At 37.5% G+C, this 19206-nt stretch overlaps 1 protein-coding gene and 1 long non-coding RNA gene across 2 annotated transcripts in view; one reads left to right on the top strand and one right to left on the bottom strand.

The window, feature by feature from the left end:
* The first annotated feature begins 4307 nt into the window (after positions 1 to 4307).
* Positions 4308 to 9446, top strand: LOC148184866 (uncharacterized). Its single transcript, XR_015771896.1, has 3 exons — positions 4308 to 4439; positions 4657 to 4735; positions 9330 to 9446. It is a non-coding gene; the product is annotated as an uncharacterized LOC148184866 (long non-coding RNA).
* TRPC4 (transient receptor potential cation channel subfamily C member 4) overlaps positions 9359 to 19206 on the bottom strand; it is a 127979-nt gene continuing 118131 nt past the window's right edge. The window contains exons 9-11 of the mRNA XM_005516324.3: positions 13935 to 13976; positions 12140 to 12229; positions 9359 to 11848 (exon numbers count right to left, since the gene is read on the bottom strand). Of these exons, the coding sequence (XP_005516381.1) occupies positions 11129 to 11848; positions 12140 to 12229; positions 13935 to 13976 (852 nt within the window). The 3' untranslated portion in view covers positions 9359 to 11128. The remainder of the gene's footprint in view (positions 11849 to 12139; positions 12230 to 13934; positions 13977 to 19206) is intronic.

The following is a 19206-nucleotide window of genomic DNA, read 5'->3' as shown; positions in this document are numbered from 1 at the left end:
TCCTTCCAATGTCTAATATCTGTCTGCAGAGCCCACCTCTCCACAGCAAATAGTTTAGACAGAAGCTGAAGAGAACTAGGCGCTGGATAACTGAGCTCGTATACAGCACATTGCTGCCCTTCATCTCTGGAAGGAACATTCTTGAGCAGAAGTGATTAAGTGAGAGTGCACATCTGACTATGGGCCTGCATGCTGGATAGTGCCAGAGCAGCCAGGGGCTTCCCTCTGCCAATCACAGCTATGTCCTGCTGGCTCAGAGCAGTTTGGCAGCACACAAACACTTAAATACCTGTTCCACAAGGTAAAGGTTGGGATATGGTGCGCATCCTTTTTTCTTCTTGAATATTCATGGTGAAATATCAAAATTCCTGTAGTATTACTTGTCTAAGAAATTATGTTTAACACCATAAGAAAAATCTGATTCTCCTGATAAAAGTTTTAGTCTATTAACTATTTGTGTTTGAAGGCAAGAATGGTTTTGTTTGGATAAATAGCAAGATGTCTTAAGGGTTTTTCTTCTCCACAGGATTCTGATTAATATTACTTGCTCAATACAGAGGTTCTCACGACAAATCTTTTCAGCTGGCCTGGAGCTGTATGGTTTATGAAAGGAAAAATAAACAGGTTCATGTATTTCAGTAATCAATCAAGATATAGTTCATATTTAATTCCCAGACATTGCTTTATTTATATTTCTATCAGAATATTTCCTTTCCTTTCAGGAAATGAAGAATTTCCTTTCATGAAAGGAAATGAAATCTTGAAAACTGAGAAGAAACTCTCACAAACACTCTGGAAGAGAGAAATGATTAAAAAAAACCAACTTAGAAATGGAGTGACTACAAGCAAATGGATGAAATGAGGTGCACTGTAAAAGAACTGAAACTTAACAAAATCAAGTTCACTGAAATCCCCAAATAAGAGAATGAAGTCAAATGAAAAGAGAGGAGAAGAAATTGATGAAATTAAATGCTTAAAGAAAAAAAAAAATTCTCCACCGAAGGAAACACAATGAAATGGCATGGGATGACAAAAAGTGCAGGAAAAGGGGCTAGAACTTGCCAAATTAATCCTCATTGAAATCTCAAGATTTCATTTCCTTTCATGAAATGAAGAAATCCCTTTAAAAATAAAATCTCAAAGTCAGAAACCAAGGCGAAATAAACTGACTGGGGGGGACATACAATGAAATTAAATAAAATTAGAAAAAAGAAAACTTAAAATGCAATCATTGTAATCAACTGTAATGAGATAACATGAAGTGCTCCCCTTTGCATGCCTTTTGTAGTTTTATTGTACCTGGAGCACTGGGCTTTGCAGTTTCCTGAACCCTAACCCTAAGCTAACCCTAGGTAGAAATACAGAAATAACTTTCAGCCTAGTGCCAAGCAGAAAGGCATGCAGGGAGCAATGCTGGGAAACTGCAATGACCCTTATGGCAAAACTTTGGCAGTTGCAGTATCCCTGGAGATCTGGGATTTGTGGTCTTCAAAACCCTAACTCAAAACATATCCCTAAATCTAAGTGTACAGTAAAAGCCACATTACCAGACACTAGAGCAAGGCAAAGAAAATGCTGTGAAAATGACCGAAACTCAACATAATTGTTCCCAGTAAAATCTCTCTATCAGGGAAAAAAATCAAGAAAAAGACATAAGAAACAATAGAAGGAATCATTATTATTATTATTAATAACAACAGTAATAATAAATTATTAATAATTTTAAAATGGTAAATGCAAAAAAATAAGGCTTTGGAAGGAGGAAATAATAAAATCAGAGAACAAAGTGTAACAAACATCTGGAAAGACCACATCCTGAAAAAAAAGCCAATGCAACAACACCAAATATTTGGAAAAATAATGGCAATAACCAAATGAACTGAGATTAAATGAGAAGGAGTCAGAAAGGCCAAAACATGCCAAAATTGTTCCCATTGAAATCCCAAAAATCTGGGAAAAAAAGGGAAACAAAGAGACAGAAGAGAAGCAGAATAAAAGAAACTTAAAAAAAAAAACCCGATTGGAAGTGAAAACAAGAGAAGAGAATGGGATGACATGAAGTGCAGGGATATGGACTGAAGCTTGCCCATTTGATCCTCATTGGAATCACAAGATTTCATTCCCTTTCAGGAAAGGGAATAAATATTGAAATTGAAGGACAGAGTTGAACAAACACTCTGGACAGGAGATATGGTCAGTCCAAAATGAAACTGAAAAAAAAAAAAGAAAATTTGAAATGACATGGCTACACCCAAATGTACTGAGATGAAAAGAGGAGCAGTGAAGAGAATCAGAACTTGCCAAAATTATTCCCTTTGAAATCCCTACAAATCTGGGAAAAAGTACAAATGTAGATATAGAAATTAATGTGAAAGAATTATTTGGCAAATATTAAACAATCTGAATATGAAATGAAACTAAGGAGAGATAATTGGTTAATATGACGCACAGGGAAATGGATCAAACTTTTCTGCATATTTGCTTATAGTGTTCGCATTTTATTTTCTTTTCAGGAAATGTAGGATTTCCTTTCAGGAAAGGAAATTAAATTTTGAACACAGAGAAGAATATGTCACGTATGCACTGGAAAGGAGATATTATCAAGTAAAACACAGGTGAAAGGAAGGCAGAAAATCTGGGACTGGCACCACCAAAAAAAAATTTATTTAGAGTAAATTAGGTGCATTGAAAATGGCTGAAATTTGCCAAAATTATACTTACTGAAATCCCCAAGTCAAAGGAAAGGACAGGCAAAGAAAACTAACAAATGAAATGTATGATAAAATCTTGCACAGGAAAGAAAACAATAAAATAGCATGGGATAACATGAAGTTCAGGGAAATGGTCAAAGCCTTGCTAAATTGGCTGTTTTCAGCCATTTAGGTTTAGGGAGGGGCTTTCTCTGGCCATCACAGGTGCAATTAACAGGTAGCTGGGTAAGTGCTTCCCTTTTTCTCATCAGCCATTCAGGTCTAGGGTGGGGCTTCCTCGGGCCACTTCCTGTTGGGAATGTTTGAGGCTGCCAGTAGTAACGGGGGATGGTGAAAAAGACACTTGCATGAGTTGCAAACAGGTGAATGATCTCCTCTGTCTGGTGGCCAAGCCTAAGGAGGAAATAGAAAGACTAAGGAGTATTAGGGAAAGTGAAAGGGAAATTGACTGGTGGAGTTTCACCCTTCCATGCCTGAGAGAAGCCCACCAGGAGTCAGAGGACTCTCACGCCTCCTCCTAGCTGGCAGAAGGAGGACACTTAGTAGATGAAGGGGAGTGGAGATGTGTTCCTACCTAGGGAATTAATAAAAATTCCTCCTGATCCCTATTACTTTCCCAGGGGGTAATTCAGAATAGGTATGAGGCTTTGGATCCAGAGGGTCAGCCAGATGACATAGAAGAAAAATAATCTGTCCAGTGGGTCTCCCAATTACACTTCATCTGTCAGACAGATCACTACTTCTGGCATTAAAAAGAAGAGTAGTTGTAGTAGGAGACTCCCTTCTGAGTCCCTTCTGAGGGGAGCTGAGGGTCCTGTATGTCAACCAGACCCATCCCACAGAGAGGTCTGCTGCCTCCCTGGGGCCAGGGTATGAGATATCACTAGGAGCCTCCCAAAGCTGATTCAGCCCTCTGATTATTACACACTGATAATACTCCAGGCTGGCAGTGATGAGGTTGAAAAGAAGAGGTCCAGGGAAATTTAAAGGTACTTCAGGGCTCTCAGTCAAGTGGTTGATAGGGCAGGAGCAGAGGCGGTGTTCTGCTCAGCCCCTTCAGTGGCAGGGACAAATGATGAAAGGAACAGGTAAACCCTCGTTATCAACAAGTGGCTTAAGGACCAATGCCATCAGCAGAATTTTGGGTTCTTTGAGCAAGGGACAGCACCTGGCCCACTGGAGCCAGATGGGCTCCTTCTGTCTATTTAGGGAAAAGGGATTCTAGCCTATGAATTGGCAGGACTCATTGAGAGGCTTTAAACTAGGTTCAAAAGTGGAAGGGTAAGCATCTAGACTTTCCAGAAAGAAGCCAGAGTCAGGGGTGCAATCAGCAGCCCACTTGAAGTACGTGTGAGTGAATGCATGCAGCATGGGTAACAAACAAGAGGAGCTGGAAGTCAAGGTGAAACACCAAAGCTATGGCATAGTCACCATCACAGAAATGTGGTGGGATGACTTACATAACTGGAGCGCTGCACTGTATGGCTACAAGCTCTTCAGAAGAGACAGCAAAGGGAAAAGAGGAGGAACCGTGGCTCTTTATATTAGGGAGGCTCTTGATGCCATGGAAATTGAGACTAATGATGATATAGTTGAGTGCCTTTGGATAAGAATCAAGGGGAAGGTTGACATCCTGCTGGGAGTCTGCTATAGACCACCTAGCCAGGATGAGGAGGTGGATAATTTATTCTACAAGCAGCTGGAGAATGTTTCAAGATCCGAAAAAAGGTCAGAAAAAATTCTTCATTGAAAGCATGACTTGGCAATAGCATCATCTGCCCAGGGAGGTGGTGGAGTCACCATCCCTGGATGTGCTTAAAAAAAGACTGGATGTGTCACTCAGTGCCATGGTTTAGTTGATGACGAGGTATTAAGTTAAGTCATAGATTGGACTTTACGATCTCAAAGGTCTTTTCCAGCCTAGTTAATTCTGTGATTTTGACAGAACCAGCACGTAAGTGAATAGTGTTGTGCTCCCTTGGAACTGGTGACAACATCGCAGAAGATCAACAAGAAAATCCCAGGTGAGATTGCAGAAGTCGACTAATGAAAATACTTTAAATGGCATTTTAATATTGTCTTTCTGTAGGAAATAGATTTTCCATGGAAATTATTTCTTTTCTAGTTTATTGTGAAGCATTTTGTCTTTTGCAGTGCCAACAGCTCATTTCAGGTTTATAATTGCTTTTATTTGGTCTTTCATCACTTATTTCTCTTGACCATTCTGGGTAAATCTTGGCTCAGTATCATACATCTGGTTCTCTCTTCATCAGCTCTAGTGTGTCAGTGTGTGGGAATATCTAAGTTTTCAGAAGTTATTCATGTTCTGCAGAAATAGAAAACAAATAAACAAGCAAAAAAAAAAAAAAAAAGTAGCTTACAAAATGAAGTGCTCTTTCCCCACCATACATGGTCCTTAATGAATAAACTTTCATAGTATTCATTTCTCTGGGGAAATATGAGCCAGATTTGGGTTAGAGTTTGACTTCCTAAAACTCAGGGTGTTTGGACTGATGTTTTGGGTTGCTCTGTTTTAGACAGGCTTAAATACTGAAATACTTTCACACATATATTGTGCTTTTATATTTTTTCTGTTATTGTTACTATTGTTTAGACATGACTGTCAGAGGCCCTAAACCATAGTCTATGATTTGGTAAACAAATCGTTATTATAGACTCTTAAAATCAGCACAGCACATTTCTCTGTGGCTGAAATCCCAATGCTTCCTCCATGTGATTTCAGGTCAGAGCTGCATCATTCAAGGACAATAAATTCACTTGGGAAATGATCAGAGAGTACTTAGATCTTGGGAAGTTACAATCCTGTAAAAAAAAAAATCAGTAGAACCAGTCCTCAGATTAGGTCTCTCATAATCTCCTGATTTGCAGTCTCTCAGTTAATGAAATTCTTAAAAATTAATAAAATTCTGGGTGTCTTGCAAAGCAATGCACAAAAGCAAATGAATAATTAAAAAAAACAAATGCTGTAAAAAAGGTCCCTCTAATTTTACTTAACAAAAGTGAACTAAGAATGTTGATATTTGCTACTCTAACTAATTTCATAAAAACAGATCTCTTTCAATTTTCTTTTCTCTGCTTTTTCTTGATGTAGAACTGGATTTTGTTAAAGTAGTCATAGAGAAAGATGACTTCCATGCTTTTCTAGCTGCATTCAGGAATTGGATATGGCTGAACAATATATCTGAGTACCACATGTATTTAATCCAAGTAAAAGTATTGCTAGTATTCCTTAGTAAACTATCTTTTAATCCTAAGGACAGAAGGTCAAAGGCAACATAAAATCTTGCATTATTTGGTCTTAGTGTCTACTTCTAGAAACAGGTAGCAGAAAAATGCAAGATATTTATCTTTGTTAGAGAGTTACACATTCTCTGTAAAAACAAAGTGTAAGGGAAGATAAGCAGAAAAAAAAAAAGAATAAAAATTATTGCACAAATAAACATCTATGTAGGACTTTGAGTTTCTCTGAATGTGTTTGAATGCTTATTGTGTTGGAGACAAGTTGACACTTTCAGAAAATGATGAGGTATGTATCACCCATCTTGTAAACTCCCTTTTGTATGCTAAGAGCATAAATCATTAACCAGAATGAGTTACTTTGCAGCTGACATTCTCACTTGGCTACATTTAAAGGCAGTCTATGCTGTCCATTGAATTTATTAAAGGCTAGATCAATGCTTTCTGATGTTCTCAAGGTATTAATTATACTAGAAAACCTCATGAATCTCTAAAAACGGAAAAATCTCTAGGGTTTTTTGCTTGGGGTTGTAGGGTTTTGTTTTATTCTCTTCTCTTTAAAATGGGGACTGGAGTTCAGGAAAAGAAGTATTTCAATCCACAAAGATTTGCTATTACAGGAAAAAAAAGTATTTTTACTAACCTGTGAAATTGAAACACAGGGATTCCTAAAACATTATTTTATCTTGCTCACTAACCATGGACTTTTATTGCCTGTTTAAACATCTATGGAATAATTTTATTGTGAATTTAAAAGCTGAGCATACAAAGCAAATATAGATGGTGCTATTCCGGCTTTTTCAGTTCCATTGAGTCAAGTATGCCAGCTTATATGAATTAACTCTTGATTCCATGCAGTGGAAGAGTTTGCCATGAGATCTGCATGTGTGAAGTTCTCTTAGTAAGCTTCAGACTGGAACCAGCCTTTCTGGAAACACCTGGTTTCCATCTTGAACATTTCCTCTGTCTCCACTGCAAGCACAGTTCTCATACTCTTAAAGTGCAACACTGATTATGTTGCCATAAAGATACTTCTTTTTTAACAAGGACATCCTCAACTGTATTGTTAAAGAAGAAAAGTGAGAGAAAAGATACTGACAAAGCACCATGCTGACCTGGTATTCATTTCAACTATCAGGTTTCTAGTCATAGATAATGAAATAAACTCCCTCTTAAATGTACAGTAGAGACAAGGATCTCTATCAAAGACAATTATTCTGATGTTAAACACCTGAAATTGAAAGCTGCATTGGGCCTTGAGTGTACCAATGTGGTACCAAAGGTTACAAAGGACTAAAGGCCAGAATGAAAAGGCCACAGTAGTAATGAGCAGTGCAACATCTACTGCCACTCAGCACTTGGCTGTGGCTGTGGTAGTCAACTAAAGAGAGCAGAAAGTTTAATTGAAATGAAAAAAGCATAACTGGTTTAGATGACACCCAAAGAAACCCAAGGCTGAACAAACAGTAGTCAGAAAAAAATTACATAGTTAAAAGATAGTGGCTACCCAAAAGTATAAACAGTTGAAATGATTAATGTGTATAAATATTTCATAGCTATATTTAACAACAGCAGAGGGTTTGATTAATTTAGGAAGAGAATTATGTGTAGGATGGACCTGTGGTAAAACTGCATTACTAAATCCTCTTACAGTTCTAAATTCATGACGGTTGAAGGTTGAAACTTTTAGTTGTCTTGATATTAATGAGAAATGACCTCTGCTTCATTCTTTACACTTATACAAATAGGGCAACTTCTCAAGTACTAAAGCAGTGGTTACTGAACTTGATTTTGTGTAGATCAATGAGTTCAACTCCTTTTCGTATCTGCTGGATTGAAATTCATCCTTAACTGCAACAATTTATTTTGGAGTATATGCAACTACTTAGACATAAACTGTCTCAAAAGATCTCCAATCTTCTCATGCTCCAGTGAATGCAGGGTCCATAATAAAAACTTCAGCTAGTGAAAGATTTTAAACACCAGGAAGCAAGATTTTCTCAACAGAGATTAGAGTCCCTATGTTAGAAGATAGATATGCCCAAGGATAGTTTACTGGTGTTATCAAATGGTTGCCTGACGTGGAAAACAGGCAAACTTTGAGCAGGGATTAGAGCTGGGGAGTTCCCCTTTCCCAGGGGTAAATACATAGTATTGTGATTGTTACATGTACATTTACTAGTACTACTGCATACTACCACCATCATTACCAGCACTATTATTTACTATTACTATTTACCAGTACTATTACTTTTGTGTGGTTACGCTACTCACTGAACTTTTGGAATCTCTTGAGACACTTTAAAATGAAGATGTATTATGCTGTAGTCTAACTTGTACCTCTATATTCCCAGAAGAATACTCGATACAAAATGTTTTGAACTGTATTCAAAAGTTTGTTGTCTCTTCACAATATTTAAGTGTGATTTACTTCTTTTCTCTTTCATGCTGCTTCTCAGAATATGACAAAATATTCATCTGAGGTTTTGAGAATAAGTGGAGTGTTATAGCTTGCAATATACTTATAGAATTTAAGAGGAACATATAATAATATCTTTGTGTCTCTTTTCTGTGTTATATTCCTGTAAGGAAGCTAAGTGTCAAGCTTTGTTGCCTAAGAATAACATAAAATTGGAACAAATGTTGATTTTAAGTATGCTTTATTTAATAGACCTATGTTTCGGTATTTTGATGTAAGAAAAAAAAAAAAAGGCACCAAGAGACTGACCACCTGTTGCTATGCAATACACTGTGTTTTAGTATCGTGCCCACCTGCACTGTCTTTGCTGCTCTGTCTTGTATCCACTCCATGACTTAGACTGATGCCCAGCACAGTGGGGTCATGATGTGCTGGTGTGGTTGATATTTCACATTGTTTCACTGTGTTGGGAACTTCATGCACAGGAGAAACAGGCTCTTCTGATGCCAGAATAATATGCAGAAGTCTTAGACCTGTTGTAGTTAACTTGTTCTGATAATGGTGATGTTTGGAATACAAACACAAATACCCTGCTCAGGCACTTTCTGTCTGGAGTGAAACCATGTGGCTGGATTGTGTTGAAAGCTCTTTTGAGCAAGGACTGTCTATTTTGCATTTGGCTAGTGTAAAGGGAGTAAGCTTAGGACCTGAAGGCATTACAAACCATGATGAAGAATGTGAACCTGAAAGCAGTAGTGAAGGACTGTCAACTGGGATATGGAAAATTTTGTGACAATGTGACACATTAGCTTTATGGCATTTTTAGCAAAAATGTTACAGTACAAAAAAGAACTCTCTAAAAGAGTTGACCTAATACAAATGATATGAGGTTGTTCCACCATTATTATTATTTATTTCTTTTTATACTTGTAATAATTCAGGTGCTTTCCAGACAGAAAAGCTGCAGGCCCTGCCCCAAGGAGCTTACAATCTAATGGTGGACAAGGAGAGAGACGTGAAGGAGAGAGGGTCTACAGAGCAGTCAAGAGGCCAAGATGGAAACTAACCAATCAAATATAATTTGAACACATTGTTGCAAAGCTATACAAACTATTTTCCAATTATGACTCGTATTTTCCATTTTAGTTTAACTGTATCTGCCATGACACAAACAGGTGTGGAGGAAGGAAGCTTTCAATATGTGAGATCAGAGAGAATAGCACATGAGTGAAATAGAGCTGGAAAACTCACCTTAAAGTATTGAGATGAGAGGGGTTTGCCTGCATTTCCAAGACACAGTTCAGTACCAGGACAATTTAGATCCAGAATGACATGGCTTTAGGCCAGGTCCTACAGGTTTACATGGGATAGGTTCCATCAGAAATGTAAATGTACTCTATGCATCTGGAAGCTCCTTAATACATCCTAATATGAACTACAAAATCTATCATGGCAGGGCTGGGGAAGTTAAGTATGAAATAACAACACTTTTGTGGTATATTCAGAGGGGAAAGAATGATGTTGAAAGTTGGGGGTGTTGGGGGTGCCAGTTGTAAAATGAAATTTTTAATAATGTAGGACACCAGCCAATGATTTAAAAACCCCACAATGTTTAATTTAAAAAAATACTGGTTTTAACTAAGACAGTAAGTCACTCAACAGTTATGAAAAATACTATTAGGTTTTCTTTATACATTTAGGTATGTATTATAAAACATCCAGTCAGATTCCCCCAAACTGTAAAATTGTCAAAGAAACTCCCTTAAAGCATGTCTTTCAAAACTTCTCAACAAATTGCCATATTTATTCAAGTACTCAGGGGAATCACTGTATGCTTGTTTATTCCTGAAGTATCTTTCTCTTAGCAAATGCAGGTGTATTGTGAAGGCAGACACTAGTAAGCAGCTGAATATTAAAGTGCATAGGTTGTCCACATGAGGAAAAAGAAATGGTTGAAGAAGCAGTATCTGTGGTGATAAAGGATTCTTGGGGAGTAATCCATCATCAATTTTTTGTAAGCCACAGATATTTCTTTTCCTATAAGAAACATTTCTACAGTCTTCAAACCTTGCAAATGCATTTCTAACAATGGTATCAGGACAGTCGTACTCCTCTTGCTGTGAGGGAGAAGTTGTAATTAAATAATCAAATAGACCTATTTTTCATAATTTACAGGTATTCATATTCCTTCAATAAATAAAAGAATATAATTTATCTTCTGATTATGTATAGATTTTGACACAAGGTTCTAGCAATTTAAATAAATGACTATAATAGATTGACATGAATTATGCTGGCAGGAGCCACATATGATTATTATGGTGCACAGAAACTTTTAAGAACCTACAAAGTTAAATAAAAGCTTACAAGTCTCTTAAGCTACTTTTTATTTGCATAGAAAAATATTTATCATAGGAGTCAACTATCATATGAGAGAAATTCCATTTGTTGTAATTGAAAAAGATAGCTAAAAAGTTTCTGTGGGTTATTGCAACAGTACAAGAATACAAGATGCTTCCATTTATTAAAAAATGTAAAACAAATCGTGAAAGCTAAAGCAGGCTACAAAACAGAACGTCCTCATATTTTCTTTCTCTTGACTACTATGTTACAAGATCATGTGCCACAGTTGAGTACTATAAAGTGTAATTCTGCATAAGCTAATATAATTCTTAAAACATTCCCCCCCAAAAGCACTATGCAAAATATATATATTTGTAAATGCTTCCTCCTGTAAGCATCACAACCTTGTTATCACATAGTCGCCCTGAACAATTGTTTCCTGTTTCCCATCAGAGTCAATGCTAATGTCCAATGCCTTGTCCAGCTGATCCTGCTGGGTGGCAGGCTCTGAGTTCTGTAACTCCATTTTCTCTGTTTCTGAAGCACAAATACTTCCCTCTTCCTGTGAATCCAAAGTCTTGCTGGTATTTTGTGACTCAGCTAACACGCGTTTTTTGCCAGGACTTCGGAAGTTTAATTCACAGTTCACGATCAATTCTCCCTCTTCCAGTTCATCAGTTTTCTCACATTGCTCTTCTGCCTGTTGACGGGAAACTTCTTCAGAAACGGTGTATATTTTGTTTGTACTCTGCTCCACAGAGTTTGTTTTTGATTGATGTCTGTGAAACAACCCAAAATTTTTTATGTCTGTTACAAAGTTCACACGCTTTTGTTTCTCCTGAGTGGGCTCTGACACCATCATTGCTGAGCCATTGCTTACATTATGTCCTTCAGAGGCAATATTGGCTGATCGTGGGTGAATCATTGTTGTTATGTCAAAAAGGCTGAAGGGTTTCTTCTTCCCTTTCTTGTTTCCTTCGCTCTCGCTATTTTCTTCATTTTCTGACAGAGAGGCAGTGTCTTTACTCATCTTTGCAGTTTGCAAATTAGACAGCTTGCTTCCTTTTAACAAACCCAGGACTTCAAAGCGAAAGCTGGAAATATCTTGTTTTAACTCCTAAAAATTAGAAAGAAAGATGAAACGTCAGAACATCAAAGCTAATTTGACTTTCCTTTTGAAATAAGAAAAAAAAAAAAGAAAAGGAACAAAAAAGGGCTTATGCTTGGGTCAGGAATAAACTTTACTGTCCGCATGTTGGCACACCTGGCATCTTCAAGGTTGAAGATCTTGCTCTAGGAAGCAAGTTATATGCTACCTGAATAACTGAGTGTAAAAATATGCTTCACAGTCTTAAAATATTTTAATAAATTACTAAAACAGCTATAAACATAAAAAATAAATGCGTACCTTAAAATTTTCTTCTGTTAATCCTTCCTCAGTTTTGGCATCTCTTATCATTGCTGCAACATACCTTTTAACCAGATTTCTCATAACTTCCTAAAAATATAAAGTATTGTGTTAGCTTTCTTCATATTAGTAAACCTACACTCACAGGCTCTGCTTGGGCTTTTTCATGCTTTAGGAACATGACAAAAACTATACCAAACCTTAGGTCTGTTTGAAAATTTGTTTTGCTTTTTGACTACTTATTATCCTGAGAAGGGATATGTTGGGTTTGACCCAAGGTATGTCTCCTGCCAGCAAAGCCTGGCAGCAAGAAGTTGCTGATGCCTCATGAGGACAGCAAATCTGGTGTGGCTGTACAACTTTATTTCCATCTATTCTCTCTCAAGCCTCCTGTGCTGTGAGATGCAGTGACTCTGAACAAAAATAACAATTCTAGGTTTAATTGGCTGTGACAGGTTTTCTTATGCATTTTGAACTAATGTAAACTTTCAGCATTCAGAAATCCTCTGCCAATTAGTTCCACAGTACGGAGTAAGATTTCATTTGGGGTTTTATTTTTAACCTTCGCTCTGGTAGTTTCCATTGTTGTCTTCTAAGAATCCTAGAAATTATTTAGGTTGAAAGAGATACCTGGAGGCTGTCTGAGTCATGTCAGGGCCATGCCCACTAAAGTGCTATATATCTCCATGGGTGAAGATGCTGCAGCCTCCCTGAGCAACATTTTCCAGTTCTTTACTACCCTCACTGTGAAGATAATTCTTACTTTACAGAATTTCCCTTCCTTCAACTTGTGTCCATTTTGTCTTTTGCATTGTACCTCAAAGAAAAATCTGTCTCCTTCTCTCTATGACAGCAGTTATATTCTCCCTTACTTACTCTAGGCTGAAATCTGAGATTCTTATATGACAGTGCCCCCCTTGCACTTGGTTCCCTTCCAGTTTGTTAACATCTCTCTTGCAGTGTTGGGCCCAGATGTGCCATTCTGCTCTAGATACAATCTCACAAGTGAGGGCTGGAGGAGAATAAGTGCTTCCTGCAAAAAGCTGCCTATACAGCCTCACTAATGCAGTGTAGTACAAGTGTGGTATTCAGTTTACAGATAAATAACAAACCACTGCTCTGTGTTCACCTTCCTCATGATTTTATAGATGCCTGTTGTAGTTCCCACAGCTGCCTCTTCTCCAGGTTGAAAAAGTCCCAGCTGACCTAGTTACTTCCCATATGGGATTCATTAACTGCCAAGCCTACAGCTCACACCTTGTTTAACTTACAGCCCTTTTAACATGACAAAAACTGAAAATAAAGCTGAAAATTACTCATTGTGAAATAATAATCTAAAACAAAAAAAGGTAGAAGCTGAAGAAGGAAGGATGAAAAAGAATTGCTTACAGGGGTCTAAGTAGAGGGGTTATTAAGGAAGTTGTCTATGGGGGACTAAAACTGGAGAGATGAAGAGCAAGTTCTGATGATTCCTGGCAGGCAGGAATTTGCTTTTTTTAAAGACAATCCATGTTGCAATGGGAAAAATACTGGATTGCATGTTAATTCTTTAGAAGATAGCCCTTTTCTCCAAAAAGAAGACAATAATATTCTCAAATGCTTTTGTTTGAACATCAAAAATACTAAGCTTGTTTGTTTAAGATAAAATAAGATAAAATCAGATTTTATGGGTTTTTTTCCTTTTATTTTCCTTTTCCACTTTCTCATGAAATTCTTCCTTTTTTGTTTTTTCCTCATGAAGACATTCTGAAGGCATAGAAAAACAATTGCCCAGAGAATAAACATAGGCCTGTACCTGGTATTGGTGATGTCTCCTCAAATTGTCAGCTGCACGTCTCTGAAAAATAGAAAAGAATAAAAAAAAAAAATGAATCCCTGTCTGGAAGTAAAATACTTAACCATAGAAAACAGCATGCCTGTGCATTATATGGTATCTAGCAAGCTGAGAGAAAAGTTTCAAAATCTGTTGAAAAATGACAGTTTGAAAAAAACCCTATCATTTGCTTTATAGAAAGGAGAAGGCTGCTGTGGGGAAGGCAAAGTGGATTTTCTACATTCTTGTCAAAATGCTTTTATTCCTGCACCAGCATGGACGTGGTGGGGCAGCCAGGTCACAGGTTGCAGAGCCCCAAGGTCAATGATCTGAGATAGAAGTGGAACAATGGATCATGTCACTCACTTGCACAGACTGAAGCACATTTTACTGAATTGAAAAAAAGCTTGACTCATGTCAAGGTAGATTTTTCTTGGAGGTACACAGCGAAAGAACAGGAATTAATGGACATGAGTTACAAGGAGGGAAATTCTGTATGGAAAATCATCAACGCAGTGGTGTTTGTAAAGCCATGGTGTTAGCAAGAGACTTGCTATGGCTCCTAATGTCTCATCTAAGATAAAGATAACCAAAACCTGCACTATAAAACTATTAATGAGAAAGTTCCCCCTTAGTTCTCTGCTAAAACCACTTATTCACAGAGAGGTGTATGGAAGAAAGAAATGGCTTTCAACACAGTTTGGTGTTGATAAGGAGGGAGAGCAAAAGGGACAGTAACTCTGAAGAGGAGCAGCAAAAAAAAGTGTGGTAGAAAAGAATGAAAGAATAGCCCAGCTTTCAAGCAGGTGTTGTATTAGATTATACTGCCATACCTAAGGGCTGCCCAGAAAAAGAGGGGGAAAAGAAGGCCTGAATTATTTTTTTCCTTGAATTCCTTTTTTCCTCAATCGCATAATGAGTAACATATCCCCCTCCTCTACTTTAATTATCCCTAACTGGTGAAAGAAACACAGCTTTAACTTAGACTCTCACATCTGCTGCTGACAAGAAAATAATATGTCTGACCACTGACGGTATTTCTACAAAACAGAACACTTAATAGCAGCTTAAAACAGGGTGAAAGGACATCCAAGGGACTTATTAAAATTGACCTCAGTTACACAGCAAGGCAGATGTGGCAAGTTAGTTCATAATTTTTTTTTTACTTGAAAGAAGTGATGAACCTTTTCCCTGTTCTTGGAGTCAGTTTACACTTCAGGGTTGATTTTTTGTTTGCAATTAATTTTGAGAGATGCAGTGGCTTTGTGGTTGGGCTAGCAAAAAAATAACAGAAAGGGGGAAAATCATTATTTCCTAGTCAGTTTGAACAGTCACTGTGGGGCTTTGTACATCAGAATGCTTTCTTCAGTATTTTTCTAGATTGTGTTTCTCCATCTATGCCTCGTCAAAGAGAAAATGGATATTTCTTGTGTTTCAGGATGGACGGATGGGCGAGCTTGCCCATCACCAGGGCCAGAGGGGACAATGCAGCCGTGAAAAGGCTCAGACCCTCAACACACGAATTTAGCTGTTTTTTAGAAAAAAATCTCAGTTTTCTGGCAGTTGACCACACGGTGGAGATGTTTCACTCTGCACTAAGAGAGAGGACTAAGGGAGTCTGTGGCTAAGAGAGCTCTCAACAACAGGTCTGATTCACAGGCGAAGGGAAAAAGACTTTAGGGTGCAATTGAAACACACTTCGGGTAAAGTTAATAACTCCTAAGCTGATTCTTGTCTTGCACAATACTTCCTGCAGCTGCTGTCTGCTCTGCTTTATTTTACAGAAGTAAATAAAATAAATGCATAGATTTAATTCTGGATCTGTAAAAGAACCACCTATATAACATTTGTCCGTTTTTTTGGAACGAATTCAGAAACTCCCAGAAACAGATGCTGTGGCTTTTTCAGTTAATGTAACGCTAACAAGTACAATTTGGGATAACTAGGTTGAAAGATTTGTGTAATAACGTGTCAGAACAGTTCTACTGCACTTAGTTGTTTTCAATCCACACCACCAAAAAGCTGAAAGAAAATGAATTTAATTGTATGTTTTCATGCACAGCTACATAGCTACTCCACTGGGAATTACACATACATGTAACCTATAAAATTTATTATCACAGAACAGTTCACTTATCTCCTGTTTAAATGTTTAGGTTCTATCTCCAGTTCCTAATCATCTTTTGCTTTCTTTTGAAAGCAGAATGAATCTTTGTCGAAACACATCTGAAAACCAGGCTGTTCACTAGAAATAAAATGTCATTAGCATTCATATTGTCCTTATTTAGTTCTCAGCTGGCCTGCTTTTCTCTACTCGGTTATAGTCTTATTTAAGGTTCGAAATTTGTTTCAAGTTACCATTATTCTATGTGCATGAAGAAGTTGAAAATTATGGCTGGCCAAGGGATAAAAGTTTAATTTGACTAAAAATAGCAACGGGGTGGAAGACATGGTTATTATGCATGTTGAATGCAACAATGAAATTGAGGGGCCTACTACTGTCGCTTTCCAAGAGGGGGCACTAATATCCTTTAGGAAGCTGTAATAGTAGCTCCACTAGAAGTGATAATTATTTTGATTTTCCTGTTTATGCCATTCCTAGTAATTTGCACTGTTTGAAAAAAAATGGTTCTTTAGCAGTCGAAAATTTAATAAAATTTTATTACTTATTTTAATGTGTTTTATTAAAATTATATATTATAATATGGGAATACAAATCCAGTGTTTGCATTTGACCTTAAACTGCTTAGTGATAAAGGTTCAGCAAATGGAGTTGTTGTCAGAAGTTGTGGGATATATTCCTCATCTTGAATAGAAGCATCACCTTTAAAGGATTAGAACTTCTCTGTGTTGACAGAAAGGCTTCTCCATGAAATGGTTCTTGGCTGTACAAGGAACACTCCAGATTATTGATTTCCATGCCAGATGGAAGGCGTTATTTCTTCGCTCAGCTTTCAATAACATACATTACAGAGAAAATACAAAATGCTTATACTGACTTAGAAATTGTATCCTTTTCCACTGGGTGAAAAAATAATGGGAGAAGGGAAAAGGAGATTTTCTGTGACAAATGATAATAAAGTCATGTAGGTTGCTCAGAAAATAGCATAAAAATCTGGATAGTTAGAAAAGAGGTAACTGTTTATCTAAGCATCAGATGCAAAAAAAAGAAACTACCAAAGTTATCTCTAGCATTCCTTTCCATTTTCACTTCTGAAAGGCTTAAAATTATAGGTAAAATACTTTTTGGTGACTGATCAGACGCAAAGTAGAGTGTAATTTGAGTACCATTTGTTCTGGTGGGACTAGGATTTCTATTCCCATATATATTTTTTTTTTTTTTCCCTGAAATAGCAATGGATTTGAGATTTCAGTATTAGCCTTGACAGTTCTATAAGCCTTGTGCAGATAGGAAAACCTCAGCCTAATTAATAGAATTATTATATTACTAATCTGACTCCTGCAAAGGTGAGCTAACTAAATTAATAGAACTGATATAGATATAGATATAAATTATATAGATGCATGTAAAGAGCAGCACACAAGCATGCACTTATTTCAGAATTTTAAGTGCAGGAGATAACTGATAATAGCTGAAGAAAATGCTGCATACCTGGGATATGTCAAAATGACAATATAAAAATATGCTGAATTCGGAATAGTAGAAGAGCTCTGTCTGATTCATAGCAGAGCTGAAATATTAGTAAATCACATGTATCATCCTGGCCTTCCTTCAGCTGAAGCTGTGGCTAGGGAAGCTGCCATCAGCATGGCTGAGCACTGTCTTGCTTTGGAGAAAAAGCCTCTCCTTTGAAAAACCTCCCCTTGACTTCACCAGCCACTGCTTCAGATGTCCCACTACAACAAAGGACAGAAGAACCACAGAACTGACATTCAAGGAGAAGCAAATTAATTGGCTTTTTTCAGAGGCACCTCACATTGCTACAGACCCTGTTCCTGCCCGTGGTAGTTTTGTTACAAGCAGCAGTGTAGATGGTCCTCCCAAACAGCCATGTCATACTTATTTTTGCTGGCATTACCCTTCTTCCTATGGGCCAGATAAATCGTTTCACTAGAATATGTGCTGTAAACTATCCTGACCCTGAACCCTTTCTTTACACATTCTGCCTGCATATACTGAACTCTCAAGTGTACACATATATAAATTTTACAGTGGATTCTTGACACATTTGATTTGATCCTTGACTCAGTTCTAGCTCATGATTCCTGGCTTTTTGTTACTGAGGACTTTTTGCAGAGATCTTGCATAATCCTTGCCAGCTCCTTTCTGTCTATCATCTATTTTGTATCTTCGAGAGCTGACTCACTCTTTGGATGCACACTATTGCTTCTTCTACTGGAAAACACCATAGTACGTCACTGCTGATTAGTGCTTCCTAATAGGAAAGTTAACATTTAGAGATATCAAAACAGAATGTTTGGAAATCTGAGTTCTGCCTTACAGACTATGTGGCATCCATCCATCCATATAGCCAAGATAAGAAAATCATGTCATAGCATTCTTTTTCTCTCCCAGTCCTGGTTGTAGGGAAGGAGACAGAGTTTATAATGCAGGATTCAGTGAAAAGGAATAGATCCTAACAAAGTTTATCTTGTAGCTCAGAGGCCAAAGTTATTACAGGGCAGATACAAGTGAGCTGAAGTAATCTGAGATCCTTGAACAAAAGGCAGAGAAAACTCTTCGTTAACTTTCGGCTGAAAGGACATAGAGGTTCTAAATTTAATTTTTGATGTAGCTTGTTGGGACAACTGAAATAGTTCTAGGAAATCAAAGCTGAGCTGTAGGTGATGGGAAATTTCCCAAAACCAGAAAGAGGTGCATTTCCTCAGGACAAACTATAAGATCACTGTAGTGATCCCATTTGTTTGATCCCATTGTGGTGATTTAATCTCTTGGAGAATGTCAAGCTAACAGCATCTATCTGGTGGTTTGCATCTATCCCATGTAGAAATCAGAGCACAGAGTGCATATGCACATCTAACTTCATTTTGGAGCTTGGGCGAATAACTGGGTCTGGAAATTGCAAAATGTTCCAAATTCACATAACCCTTATGGGGCTTGTGTTATGCTGAGGAATTAACTGAAGAACTTTATAGTTCTATGAGATGCCCATATGGTGGACTGAATCTTCCCGGTCAGCCACAGCCCCTCACTTTTTCCAGGCAGCTGGATGTGTGGTTGCCATGATGGCTCTGCTGGTGAGCTCTCTGCTTCAGAAGGGGTTTCAGCTCT

The sequence above is a fragment of the Pseudopodoces humilis genome, chromosome 2, assembly GCF_049639895.1.
Source record: "Pseudopodoces humilis isolate 2021_Gansu_Grassland_sample_001 chromosome 2, ASM4963989v1, whole genome shotgun sequence".
Lineage (NCBI taxonomy): Eukaryota > Metazoa > Chordata > Aves > Passeriformes > Paridae > Pseudopodoces > Pseudopodoces humilis.
This window is presented reverse-complemented; position numbering and strand designations above follow the sequence as displayed.